Source organism: Tauraco erythrolophus, chromosome 10, assembly GCF_009769465.1.
Source record: "Tauraco erythrolophus isolate bTauEry1 chromosome 10, bTauEry1.pri, whole genome shotgun sequence".
NCBI lineage: Eukaryota > Metazoa > Chordata > Aves > Musophagiformes > Musophagidae > Tauraco > Tauraco erythrolophus.
The window spans coordinates 7,515,454-7,528,766 of record NC_141474.1 but is presented as its reverse complement, the minus strand read 5'-3'; the positions used below and the strand labels follow the sequence as shown (position 1 = coordinate 7,528,766).

General features: G+C 37.9%; 1 protein-coding gene across 1 annotated transcript in view; it reads right to left on the bottom strand.

Annotated features, from left to right (window-relative positions):
• DNM3 (dynamin 3) overlaps positions 1 to 13,313 on the bottom strand; it is a 175,350-nt gene that overhangs the window by 116,027 nt on the left and 46,010 nt on the right. The window contains 3 exon segments of the mRNA XM_086617704.1: positions 3,004 to 3,117; positions 9,816 to 9,845; positions 11,498 to 11,546. Of these exon segments, the coding sequence (XP_086473830.1) occupies positions 3,004 to 3,117; positions 9,816 to 9,845; positions 11,498 to 11,546 (193 nt within the window).

Genomic DNA, 13,313 nt, shown 5'->3' with positions numbered 1-13,313 from the left:
TGCATCCTTTGCACACCAACAATGTCAGTGAAATCTCTGGATGCTTTAGAAAGAACAATAAAATCACATTCTCTGACCACGCTCTGTAAAAACGCTACACCACTTCACGCACGGCATCCTTTTGTTTACCACAAAGAGCTTTTTGATTCACAAGCTAGAATGGTGTTCCACATTCCCATTTATCCTAATGTAGAAGTGGCTAATTCACAAACTTCAAATTTGCAGGTTGACTCTCAAACGAACTTTAGCACAAAAGCTCACAGCTTTTTGTGCTACCTGAGGTGGTAACAACTGAGAGCTAAAATGCTCAGATTTCATCTTTTTTGTTTAGGTATGTCTTGTAATACTTTAGCTAGTATTATATGGAATACTCTATGAAATAAAATATTATTTGTGAGGTCAATGAATGTGCTAATCTTGCTTGATTTTAAGCAAGTGGAAAAGCACAAAGTCGTGGTACTGGTCACGCAACAGAGTTATGAACACAAGCAACTGTATGCAGGATCAGAAACTAATCCAGATTAGTATTCATGTAACTGATACCGTAACTGCTTTACCCACACTGTTTAAACATCAACTTGACATTTTCATAATTATAAGCCTAAAAAGCATTCTTAGGCACTGATTCCCATCTCATCAGGAATAAAATCTGGTTATGTGTTTGAGCAGCAACAAAACTCCGTCAAGAAACCAGTCGTTCCTTTGGTAATACTGATATCACACAACAAATTTTGAAATCTTTCGCCAAAGTCACTTGCTTCAAAACACATTCCTCTGTGAAGTCTTCACTTACAAAAGCTGCAGCTCACAAATAAAGGGAATCATTCACACGTCCTTCTAATGGCACTAGCAAGCAACCGCTTGCAGTCAGAGAGTGGTTTTCGTCTCACTTCCAGACTACAGAAAATGGGCTCGGTTTACACTAGAGGGGGTACACAGCCTTCGAGGTCCTAGCAAGCACTCCAGCTTCGTAAAGCACACTCGCAGAGCTCACTGGTAGGCGAGCTGCTACAACATTCCTTACTCAGGGGTAGAGGCGCAGGGGGAACGAACTCATCGCTGTGGCAGGAGAACAAAGGCGAGACCCGACTTTCTGCGTCTTCCCCAGCTGCGACGGAGAGGCGCTCGCTACTGTGCAAGGACTGCAGAAGTGACCAGCCCGAGCGGGAGGCACGGGGGATCTGAACTCCCTACGACCTCACGGCGTGCACAGCCGTGCTGAGCCTGGGCATAAACACGGGTATCACTTCACACATCACTGAAGGCTTCGTATCTGACCAGGGTGGAAATAAAACAGCACGCAGCCATTTCAATAATCATCTGAGAACAGGATGTGACAACTACCAAACCAAGCTGAAGAGTGAGGAGAACATTTTAAGGAGACGAAATGTAATTATAAAAATTGGAATTCAGCCAGGAGATCAAATATTTACTACTTTATTTTCAGAAGCCAGTAGGTTCTGTTTCTGAAACAAGTCACTCAATTTTTGACTAATCTAATGGTCAAGCTGTGGCTTTGACCTTCTTCAGAAAGCATCTAAAACAGACTTTACTAATCTTTTAAGTTCTACTGAAAAAGGCTCAATAAAATAAAAAAAAAAAAAAAATCCAACATAACTTTATGAAGTCTTTCCCAGGACAGAATAATCAAATTATACAGCAAATCTGTACTCAATGAGGAACTTCTTCCACCAGCAAAGCATGGAATAGTACTACGCTATTATCATCTCTTACCACTCTAAGAAATTCCTGAGTGATCTCCCATATTGGCCCAAATGAACTACTGGTATTTTCATGACTCAAAACAGAACTGTTTGGTAATTAAGAGACATTATCTTAAAATATGCATATAGAAATCAGAGAGTGGCCACTTCCCTTCATGTACTATTCTGAGATTCCCAGGTGACTCTCCCTAGCAGACTATCAAAACAAACAATTTATTTTTAAAGTTGCATAGCAGAAGACATTCCGTAAGTATTTTCAGGAATTTTTACATTTCACACTAAACAAAGACCAGACTCAAAAAAGCAACACCAAAGCTACCTAAAAAATTGCCGCAGCGCATCTTGGATGCACGTCCAATCGCTTGAGACAGAACACAGAAAGGGGTGTTAATCTCACCACATCATTTTAAATTAAAAAAAAAAAAGATAAAATAATGGATTTTTTTAAAAAAAAACGCAGTCCAATTTTTCTATGAACACCAACACAAACCTTAAAAACACCACAAGGGCTCTACTGTAAAGCTGACAGTACACATAATGCCATCTTAACCTTCAAAAATTACCGATAAAACTGCCAGAGGTTTTGATACAGTGTATCATTACCAACATCGCTGAAAAAATAAACAAAACAGATGAGCTGTCTAACAACATCTGCAATAAAGTGAGCAACCTGGATGTCTTTATCACAGAAATGCTTTTTCCAGTTCTCACATTACTTACCTCACATTCACTGCAGCAGCAACATTTCCTACCAAGGTGCATTTTTGTCAAATTTGAAAATCCATACCAACCAGCTACAGAACTCTGCAGACAGGCTTTTCATCCTCTCAAAATATGAGGCCAGAGAACAATTGTTATCATTAAATCAAGTGTTGTAGATACTTTTAGAAGTAATTTTACATCAATTTACAGTTGATGCAAAAGCAGTACATCCAGGCATGGGACAATAAGCAGAACACTCCAAAAGAGTTTTGTTTTGGTTTTTTTTTTTTTTTTTTTTTTTTAAGACCAATGTGTGGAAACCACAGGAAGAGAAGAAAAAAGTAAGCCAAAAATCAAACAAAAACACCCCACACAACACCCTGTATTTATGTTATCAGCATTTCAGCAGAAGTCTTAGAGAGTCAGCATTCTCCATGAATCAAAACCAGAAAATTTAAAAAAACAGTCTTTCAGTTCAAGTCTGTACAAGCTGATTTAATATTTTAAAGCTGTTATCAGAAGACTGAATAAATACTGGGTTTTCTCCCCAGTAGGAAAAAAGTTCTTGATTCCTTACCTCATCATCTTTATACCAGGACAAGCTTTCTGCAGTTAGAACGAACCAGTATTCCTTGGATCCTCCTTTCATGATGCCAATATTGTTGATGGTCAGCCAGCCTTTCCGGATGACCTGTGCAGAGGTGCAGTCAGGCACAAGTTTAGTTCATTACTCACTTAACATACTTCTGCTGCTGCATTCATTCTTTTAAATACAAACTCACTAAATAAAACAAGAACAGGTACATTTTTTCAGTCTCTGGCAAATTCAAGAGGTTTTGCAGGTTCCTATGACTCAAGAAAACAAAAAACGTAACAAAGTGAATATAGTGTTTTCAGCCAAAAAGTTGGAGAATGAGAGAAGCCTAAGTATTATTGTGTCGTACTTACAGTAAGTATGAGCGTGTTAAGGATCACGTAAACCTGAAGATATTTATTTGCTGTATAATAGCACATTGCAAAAGTACATACAACTTTATATGTGACCACTCTGCTCTAGTCTAACCGTTAAGGTCATTCGTAAAATTGGATCCCAGGAAAAGCACCTACATTCTGGCAAAGCGAGTAGCTTCTGGCATGCACTCAGAATTTTCAGAAGGGATTGAATCAAGTGAAAAAGTAGAGAGGTCTCCTACAGTTAATTTGAAATTAAGATAGGAAGTGGTAAGGAGGGGTATAGGAGAGCTATTTTCTTCTCATAAGGTAGAAGAGAAAAAAAAGTGGCAACAAAAATCACTGGGAGATTGAGTAAAGCAGAACTTTATAAAATAGATACAAGACAAAGATGAAAGAACAGATGAGAACAGCACATCTATAAATACTAAGGCAAGGAGGCTGCCTCATGCAAAGAGAAAGAGGGACAAAAGAAAACTTAAGAGGAATGAGACAACTGCAGATGCGAAGGAGAAGAGAGAATGGCCATGAGAACTAGTTTACAGATCATACGGATAGAAATTTTCAATTTTATTGGAACATTTACAGTTTTCTAATAAATACATGAGAAAGCAAACATTCCTTCCTATCATACTCTGAACAAGACAATAGAACTCTCCCAGCCACACAGATGCAGGGAACTTCAGCCACTCTGTCTCTCTCTACAGCAACACCCTTTGCTTGCCTATGACGTATTGAGGTAGAAAGAAGAAGTGCTCAGGGAAGCCCTTCAGAAATCCCTCAGTAAGTCCCACAGGCATGGACTTGTGTGATCACACGAGTTTCTTCTTGCTTTTAGGGAAATATAGAAGACTATGACATTCCTCTCATAGAACTTTACAAGACTAGTAACTCTGACATCAACAGATAATCAGAGGAAAAAAAAAAACGTTCAATATCTATTCCTTGTCATCTATAAAATGAATCGGAATTCCCTCCCACTCAGCATGCATGTTAACGTAAGCTCCCTGAAGAAACCAGCTTTGGTATTGCACAGAGCAATGGACTAAGGTATATTTGATAACTAAACCAAAGAAAGAGATCAGAAGCTGCACCTGAAAAGCTGGTAAAAGTATTGGTAAGGCACATAATCCAAGAGCATCGATTTCATTTCAAAGAAGTAAGAAAACCACTGAAGATTCAAAACCAGTCTACCGGTTTTCAATCTGTAAGAAAGTTGCTAAGAAAGCGTTAATTTGGTTCTGAAGACTGAGTAAGCTATGAGAGAACTGGACATGACGCCTGCAGAGAGACTCAAAAGGTGTGGCCCGAGAAGACTGGATAGAGTAGCCTGTATCACAAAGGTAGAACAGCCCCTATCACAAAGGTTTCTGCAGAAGTTTGTCATTATTTTTAATATTCATGTTCATTGGGGGGGTTGGGGGGGAAGCGCGTAGAGGGAGCGCTACAAATAGACATGCAACGCTTGTCCAAGTGAAGCAAAACATACTGGTATGAGCTTGATTACTGATCAAATCCTGATTTCATTTTACGATGTTTATCGAAGTAAACTTTCAACAGGAAACGCGCAACGTGTACATAGCCGCCTTCAGGCAGCTGCCACAGAACAAGTTGTGGAACCAAGCTAATTTTTTTTTTTTTTTCTGTGCTGAACTACACAAATGCAAATGGAAGAAAATTCAGGAAAAATCTAGGAAATTAAGGTTCCTCAACCACTTGAATTTAGCTCCACAACAAGGTGAGCTATATTTGCACAGCAGACTAAATACTTCACAGCAAATGTGCAAAGGCGGTTATTCCCATGTTGTAAAGCAACTAAAAGGCTATGGAGAGTACGCTGTTGAACCATGCTGACTCCAACTGAAAATGCTGTGTTGCTGCCTATAAAGCATATAGCCACACACAAGAAACACAGGCAGCCAGGCCAGCACATTACTGAAAACTTGTTTGGACACACTTCATAGAGACAGTAAAAAATTTGAAGACAGATGTCACAGTGAGGCTAAAGAGATGCTTTCTAGAAGCAAACCAGTGAGAAACACTCAAGTGGCATGTTGAAGAACCTTACAGGTGATGAGCACTTAAAAGGGAAGTAGCACACTCTGTTTATTCCTTTCAGTGCTTTCCCTATTTGACAAGAATACATTTGGGTAGAGGTCCCAGAACAGACAAAAACAAGATTTTAAAATCTAAACTATACAAGCCATTTAAGAAGTAATGAAGTTTTTAGTACTTCTAATGTAGGAACTACATTAGTTACACAGCTCCAAAAGACCATCTTGCTCCAGTCCAACACATCTCTCCATGGATGCATAACCATCACTGGGTGTGGACAGAAACAAGCTGACTTGCTAATACAAACATTGGTCACTGTCTTGTAAAGGAAGGAATTTGCCAGTTGTTTCCTCAAAAATCCTGTGTGCTGAGGATTAGATCCAGCTGTCATTCCCACACAGCATTGCATGAGGAGCAGGGCAGGGCATCAAGCTGTAGGAATATCTTGGGTATGTGTTTTTCATGTGCAAATCTCTAGACCTATTTATCTATACCCCTCTGGGAAAACGAGGTCCTGTGTTCTATAAAATATCCTGGACACTACAAAGGATCACAATTATCCAAAATACTTGGAAGCAGCTCCAGGGGACATCAAGAGAGAGAAGATGAGCTTGGTGTGCTAAGCCTCATGTTCTTTTCATTGAATTGTTCCTGTTTCCCAGGCACATTTTTTTGTTAACTACAAAAAACTACACTTTCAAAATACTCAGTAGCAGTGTTGGGGTCAGGGGGGAGGGAGATGTCAGATGAAGGCGTAAGCGCAAAACAAAGTGAGATTAAGCAACATAGTTTTACTTTGCAGAGAAGCTGAATTATACCTTAGATCCAGACAATTTCTCAAAAAAATAACTCAAGCTGTATTTTAGAAATAAGTGTCCTTCCATGGACACTAAGCAGCAAAGATTTTCAAAGAGACTTTTGAAGTTAAAAAGACTCTGATGGGGATGTGTGGATGTGTTTTTAAACTGTTGTGTTAGCTATGTTATATAGTACTTCAGCTTGAAAATGCAAGTAGTGTGTTTCATTATTGTTTTCACTAGTTCATTTTCTGGTTGGTTTGGATTTAAGAGATCCATTTCAATATTTTCTACCATATTTCTAAGTGTCACTCTGTGCAAACCGGATATTAGTGACATGAGTTATGAACTTCAGGAAGGTGAAAAATATGGGCATTGCCAGGAGCTAGTGAAGACAATATTCTGACCGGTAGTTGGACTCCACGTACAGGATGAACAAGAGATGACACAGTTCCTTCCTTCAGGGTCCTGATACCTAATCTGGGTGTCTGAAAAATGAAACTTAGAGGGTACGAATGCACATGAATAAGCCAGAAGGAAGTCATTTTCTGATAGTTCAGCTGCACAAAACCCAAATCATATCTGTTGTTCTTATTCTCCACCACTTCATGAATAAACAGGAAAGCAGGATTTGACACAGTAGGTCCATTTTATGTATTGCTGCATGACTTCTTCATTCCATTAAATCAAATAAGGTATTTGTAAAAGAAATATATTAGAAACTCTCAAAGTGTTCTATTTTTTTTTAAAGAAGTATTTGAAAGATGATTTCAAGATAAGTGAGAGGTAAGTGAAAGTGGCTGGGCAGACAAATATGCGTGTGAATATCATGAGACTGGCTGCTTCTGCAACGATACAAGAGGCAGCATTTGTTAACGTAACTCTCTACTAAAGTTATGTTACGTAAGTCCACTGAAATTATTTTGAACACACGACACAACTCCCAGCACTACGCTACCTTCTAACTGTGACAACAGCACACGTTACCAAATAGTAAGCACACTGGGAAAACAAAAGTTGCAAAAACTACTCTGCGAGGCATCCTCACAAGCCATTGGCCCTTTGGGTTCAAATATGAAGATTCTTGCACTACAGAGACTAAAAAGGAAGACCAGATTAGAGGGGAAAGCTAGTACAGTATTTCACTGTAATTTGCCAAATGTTAGAGCATAAACTGATGAGATCTGTTCCGATACTGAACACAAACAAGACCTTGTGCTCAGTATCAGAGCAGATCTTCTTGAAATGATGTTGCTTCCCTAAAAAACTGCACAATATATTGCATAACTTAAAAATAATGATAGCAGCTTAAGTCCTAAACACACTTCTACTTTAAAGAAAAATTTATTCTTTACTGAAGCAAAACGCTCAGTAGAGAAAAGTTGAAATATGCTTCCAGATGTAGTTAAACAAAGATTGAGGTGATTAATCCTTAATGAAGGAATATTAAGCAAAAAAAAAAAAGTATAGTTAAGGGCCATTTAGAACGGCAATACTTCTCTAGTCTTTATAAGGTGAGAATTCAACAGCAGCATGTCTCATTCAAGGATATTTCAAAGTTTAACATCATGTTGCTGTCCATGGGCACCACCTCTTTTGCAGAAACACTGACATATCTTAACAGAACAACTTTGTCATGATTTTTTGTGATCATCTCACTGACCATGTCGCAATTTTCCATGTACATCTACTAGCTTAAAAAAAATCCTGTAAACGTATTTTTTTCCTGAGTCATGCAAGGTAACAGAATTTAAGTATATCTGAAGAAAAGAAGCAGCAAGGTACGCTACAAAGCAGGATTAAAAAGAAAAAAGGGGTTACCAGGGAAAAAGTTACTTATTAGCACAATAGTTCAGGCCAACTGATGGGGCTTGAATGCTACTTGTGTCCAGAACAAGCGGACCAGATTGCTGGCGTAGCATTGTAAAAGAGGCAGGTCAAACAAAGTCTTGGAACTCAAACCTCCAAATCATTTGGATAGTGACTAGAAACTCATAGTCCCGATTAAGCCCCTTCTCCAACTACAGGGGCTACTTCAAGCAAAGCAGCAGATTTTGCTGCAGAAGTGAAACAGAAAACAGAATTTCGTATAAATTATATATAATCCTCCATAAATTAATATCTTGCACTTTCACACACTGAGCATCAATTGGGCACATTGAGCAATGACACCTTCATCTTTGAAAGTTTATCATGAAAGGAGCTTTAAACATTACATTTCAGTCACCAAAACAAGTCTCAACACACGGAATACACAGTTACGAGCGAGTCAGCTTTCAGGAACCCGACCTTGCTCGCGTGCTGTGTAAAACCAAGCATTACACTGATTATTTCAGGCAAATTAGAAGACAGACTAACCTGCGGCTTAAAAAGAAACTTTGTGGAGTCAGGTCAAAACCTCAGGCGGTAGCAAAGAAAAGATAAACAAAAAAGGCCAAAGATTAAGCGTGAGAGGATAAATTAGTAGTAGAGGAAAAAGGCGCAAAAACATGTTAAGAGGAATTAGGCACTACACTTCTTCGAAAAAACGCAATATTGCTGTACTCATCTTATTTCTGAGATACACAGGAATAGTTAATAGTTATCTGCACCATTCCAGTTCAAAGCAAGCTACAAAAAAGAAAAGCAATGAATTGCAACTGAGCATCCCACTATTTTGGGAAAACTTAAAGATCTTGATTTCCCAAGAGATTCAATTTAACTGCTGTTACAATCAGTGCTGCCCTAGTCCTTTTTCCTTTATTGAACGCTTAAATTTGTTTGAAATGGTAACGAATATAATTTGATGATGTGGCAACAAACTGGAAAAATGTATGCGTTCTCATCATAGATATTACCAAAGAATGCACAAGATAGAGATTTACTTTTTACACCTAACCACCACTGAACCAGGAATAACTTGTTATCAAATTAACTGCTGTTTAGACAATTAATTCTAATTAGTAATATTAAAGGCATTCACATATTTATTTACTCATGAGGTGGAAAGGGTTAGAAAGGAGTTTGTCCATGATGTACTGATCCTCCTGGTGCTATGAAAAGAATGCTGAAAAGTCTTTAAATATTTCTAAGTCTATTAATAAAACTCACTTTTTCTATCAGAAGTAATTCCTTAGTACAAACAAAACACCAATAACAGTACCTGTACCCATAAACAGCACGTTCATTTAAGCAATAGCTAATGTTTCCTTTCGGTTACCAGAAACTTATTTGCCCGCCTTTCAAAAAGAGGTTTCCTATGAATAGAGGAACTTACAACAGATAAATAGTGCTTTCCAGTTATATAATAAAACAAACATCGATTAGTCATTTTAGTTTGAGAAACTCAGTGAATTATAAAATATTAATTTTATTCAAAGTTTTCTATAACATTGTTATACTAGTTCATACTTGTAACAGCAGGTTAGTAGCAGTTAAGTGATGAACTGCAATTACACTTTGTTGAGGAAGTGTTACAGACAAGACAGTTAAATATTAAGTAGTTTAGTAGCAAGTATTCAACAAACCAATGAGTTAGAGACAAACTTTGCCCTCTGAGAAGCTAAATGAAAAAGCAACAATAAAGCTTACAGAACTTAGCTCGTACAATTTGCCTTGAAGGCGGTAGATTGGTTCCCTGAAATAGCAAATTGCAAGAATGAAGTTTTATTTCAGAAACATTTTCTCATTCTTTTCAACTCCATACAATTAACTTACAAACATCTGCTTATTATCTTTTAAAATAAAAGGTTCAGCAAAGTCCTTTATACCAAAAGTAATCCAGTTTCAACATTTTATTTAAAACACCAAGCTTTTTCTCCACTTCTTTAGAGAGAAAACATTCACTTAATTAAAAAATCATTAATTTTATTTGTGTATTTTTGAAGAGTCAGATAACTGGTCAATTTTCCTTTTATGGGACACTCCAAAGCAATGACGGTTGTTGTGTTTGACACGTGTTCCGGCACAGCTAGATAAGAAGGAAATCTGTCCTCAGAGGGGAGAGACTAGTCTTTGAAGCCATTTCAGTGTTTAGACCTTTCAACTTTTTTCATTTTAGTCCAAACCATATATTACATCAAAAATGCCACTCACACTGGTCAGGCTCTGGGGGACCATCACATCCAAGAAGTTAATGGATCATTTTAACTAAAGTCTCAAAAATAACTAGCAATTTCTTGGTGGGAGGAAGAGTTTGGATTTCTATCCCTCAAAAAAGATGACTAAGTTTTCAAAAAATGCTAGTACTCTCATCTACAACAGCAGAATAGGAGACTTTCCAAAATCTCAGGGTTATCATCTGAGGGATCTAAACTCAGCGGTCACATTTGAAAACCTTGACCTTTCACTCCTGAGCATTGTTTGACCAAATTGCACAAGAAAATATAAGATAGATGTTCAATTTGGGTAATGATTTATACAAAATTTCATTGTCTTATTTTTACTAGAATTTTTTATATCCTTCTAAAGTATGTACTAATTCCATAACATTTTCTTTCTGTTTAAGACTTTGCAAAACCCTCAAAGTAGAGCAGAAATCCTCAAAGTTGTAGCATTTTCATTATTTTCATCTCATATAAAAAACAGGACTGATCCTGTCAAGTACTGAGCATCCCTGGCCCACACAAAAGCAAAGAAAGAAGCAAAGCTTGGGGAACACTTAGCCTCTTGCAGAATCAATCCCATATTCTTATGTGATAAAAAGAATCCAACAAGTAATTTCATTAATGAATCTCCATGAAAATGCTAAATAATCTGAGGCCATCAACCAGTAATTCTTTGTTTATATTGAGAGAGGCCTGTGGCACATAGTCAAGATCTTTGTTAAGTCAACTGAAAGTTTTCAGAAGAGATAAAGGCAAAACGGCTTTTGGTTGCTGAATTGCCCCCTCGCTGCTATTAAGCTGTGAACACGTAAGAACTAGTAAAACAACTATGACAAAAGCACAGCAAGTACTCACCAGAATTTTGGATTCTGAAATTCACAAGTTTACAGTTAATGACAAAATATGTTGATGTGTAACGTGAAAGATTCAATGCACTAAATGGCATGAGAGGGGAGACACAAACCAGCAGCGCAAGGAGCAGAGGGATATTAAATGATAAATGATAACAATGAAAGTCAGGTGGCTCTAAAATAATTCAGTAAAACAAGCCAATGATGACGCATTTGATACATGTTTGAAGCAGAAAAGGTAAGTGATGCACTTACAACAAATACAGCCAAGAAAACCAAACAGCTTGGATTAACTTGCACATGCCATTATCCATTCTCTGTTAGGTGCCTACCTGATTTCCCACTGCACTTTTGTTAACCTGACTGCTTCTTTGTTGGGCACTAAGGAAAGCAGAGGAAAAGAGTTACACTGAAGAAACTCAAACTAAGTCAGCTCCTGAGGAACAAATTTTAGCGGTAATAGTTACATCTGATTCCAGCACAGAAAGCTAGAGTAACAAAGAAACAGAGCAAAATAATTGCACATATGCACGTTTCAACTACTTTTTCTTACAGTATAAGAATGCCTGCCTGTATTTGCCTGCTTAGGGCAGAAGGGACATGCACAGCAGACAGCTCTTACATCCCCTTTGTAACAACATCCTACTTGGATTGGTAAAGGTTACTAAAAGCACAGCCAAATTACGGCTCATGTGGGTCATTTTGGAAACATTAGCCTCTATAAATATTCAAAAGAGACAAAAAGCAAGCCATTTCTGTTATTTAGTGCAGTACAACAAAATCCTCCCCTGCTGGAGGCTCCTTAATAGCTTTGTTTTGCCAGTTTGGTTTGGATATTATTCTAATATTTATATGCATGTTGAGGGTGTAAATATAACCAATGGATGAAGCCATCACAAAGCTGGTTCAAAAAGCTGGAATCGTGTAAGAATGGAGCGTATTTGAAATTAAACCATATTTAAAGTATTTTGCTCAATTCTTCATCTCTAGTAATCCCAGTTCCTGAAGCAAAACGCACTCCTGTCTCAAAAACATGCAAGTTGCCCTTCATTCTAAAAGCATTTGCATTATGTGGCGGTTTGTGTTAGGCCACAAAATTAAAATACTGCTGGAAAGAGGAAGAAAAGCATTCAGAGAGCAGGCTTTGGCTACTTAACCACCAAAGCAGCCACTGGTGACAGGAAGTTTTGTTTGGATTAGATTATACCATTTCACCAGGCTTCATTAACTGAAGAAAAAAAGCATACATATCAGATCAGCTACAAGCGCTGCTCTGAAAGTGTAAGAAAAAAAGATGTCCTTGGATCACAGCCTATGGGCCAATCCTGCAACTGTTTTGTGCACAGCTGCTGTTCAAACTGAGCCCCATTCCAACTCTGATTCCGCACTTTGGATCATACTCTATCAAACCAGCAGCTCACATGGTGTCCGAGAAGATCCACAAGGATGTTTATTCCACGTGCCTATTCACTGGGCTTAGCTCTCAATCATCCAGATCCTTTTGACCAAGTAACACTGCATATGTCTCTGGTGCACCATGAGTTACATAAGCTTTGGTGCATGAATTATGATTAAATAACATGCACACACAAAACACAGCACTAACATGAGATGGGTTTAGGAAACCTAATTGTCGTTCTTTAGGTTTGGTTTTGGTGGGGTTTTTTAAACTTTATTTTATTGCCTTAGGAAAGCTAATTAGACCACTAGCATCATACTAAGAAACCCACGCCTGTTAGACACAGCCAGCAATTAGTCCTCTATTTACTGTTCTAAATACAAATTACTCTTTATGTAGATTGAAGCATGTAGCTATGTCTGAGTTACACCAACTGGAAACAAACCCAATCCCGTTTTACCACTCATTATGCTAAATGAGACAAACATCAATATTCTTAGATTTCATAATTATGCAACGTTGTTCTAAAATTTGCCATTCTTAAATCCTTCTCAAGTCAATTCACATCACATTGTACCTGCCTTAGGCCCTTCAACACTGCAAGGTAGTTTGAAACGTCTTGTGCCCTTGTTCTTGTGAACAAGGTTCACGGAACTTACACTTATAAAACACTGCAGTCACATGAGACAACTGGCTAGAAGACTCAGCAGAAGAAAAAAACCACTAGGGAACCTGAAGAATTTATAGTC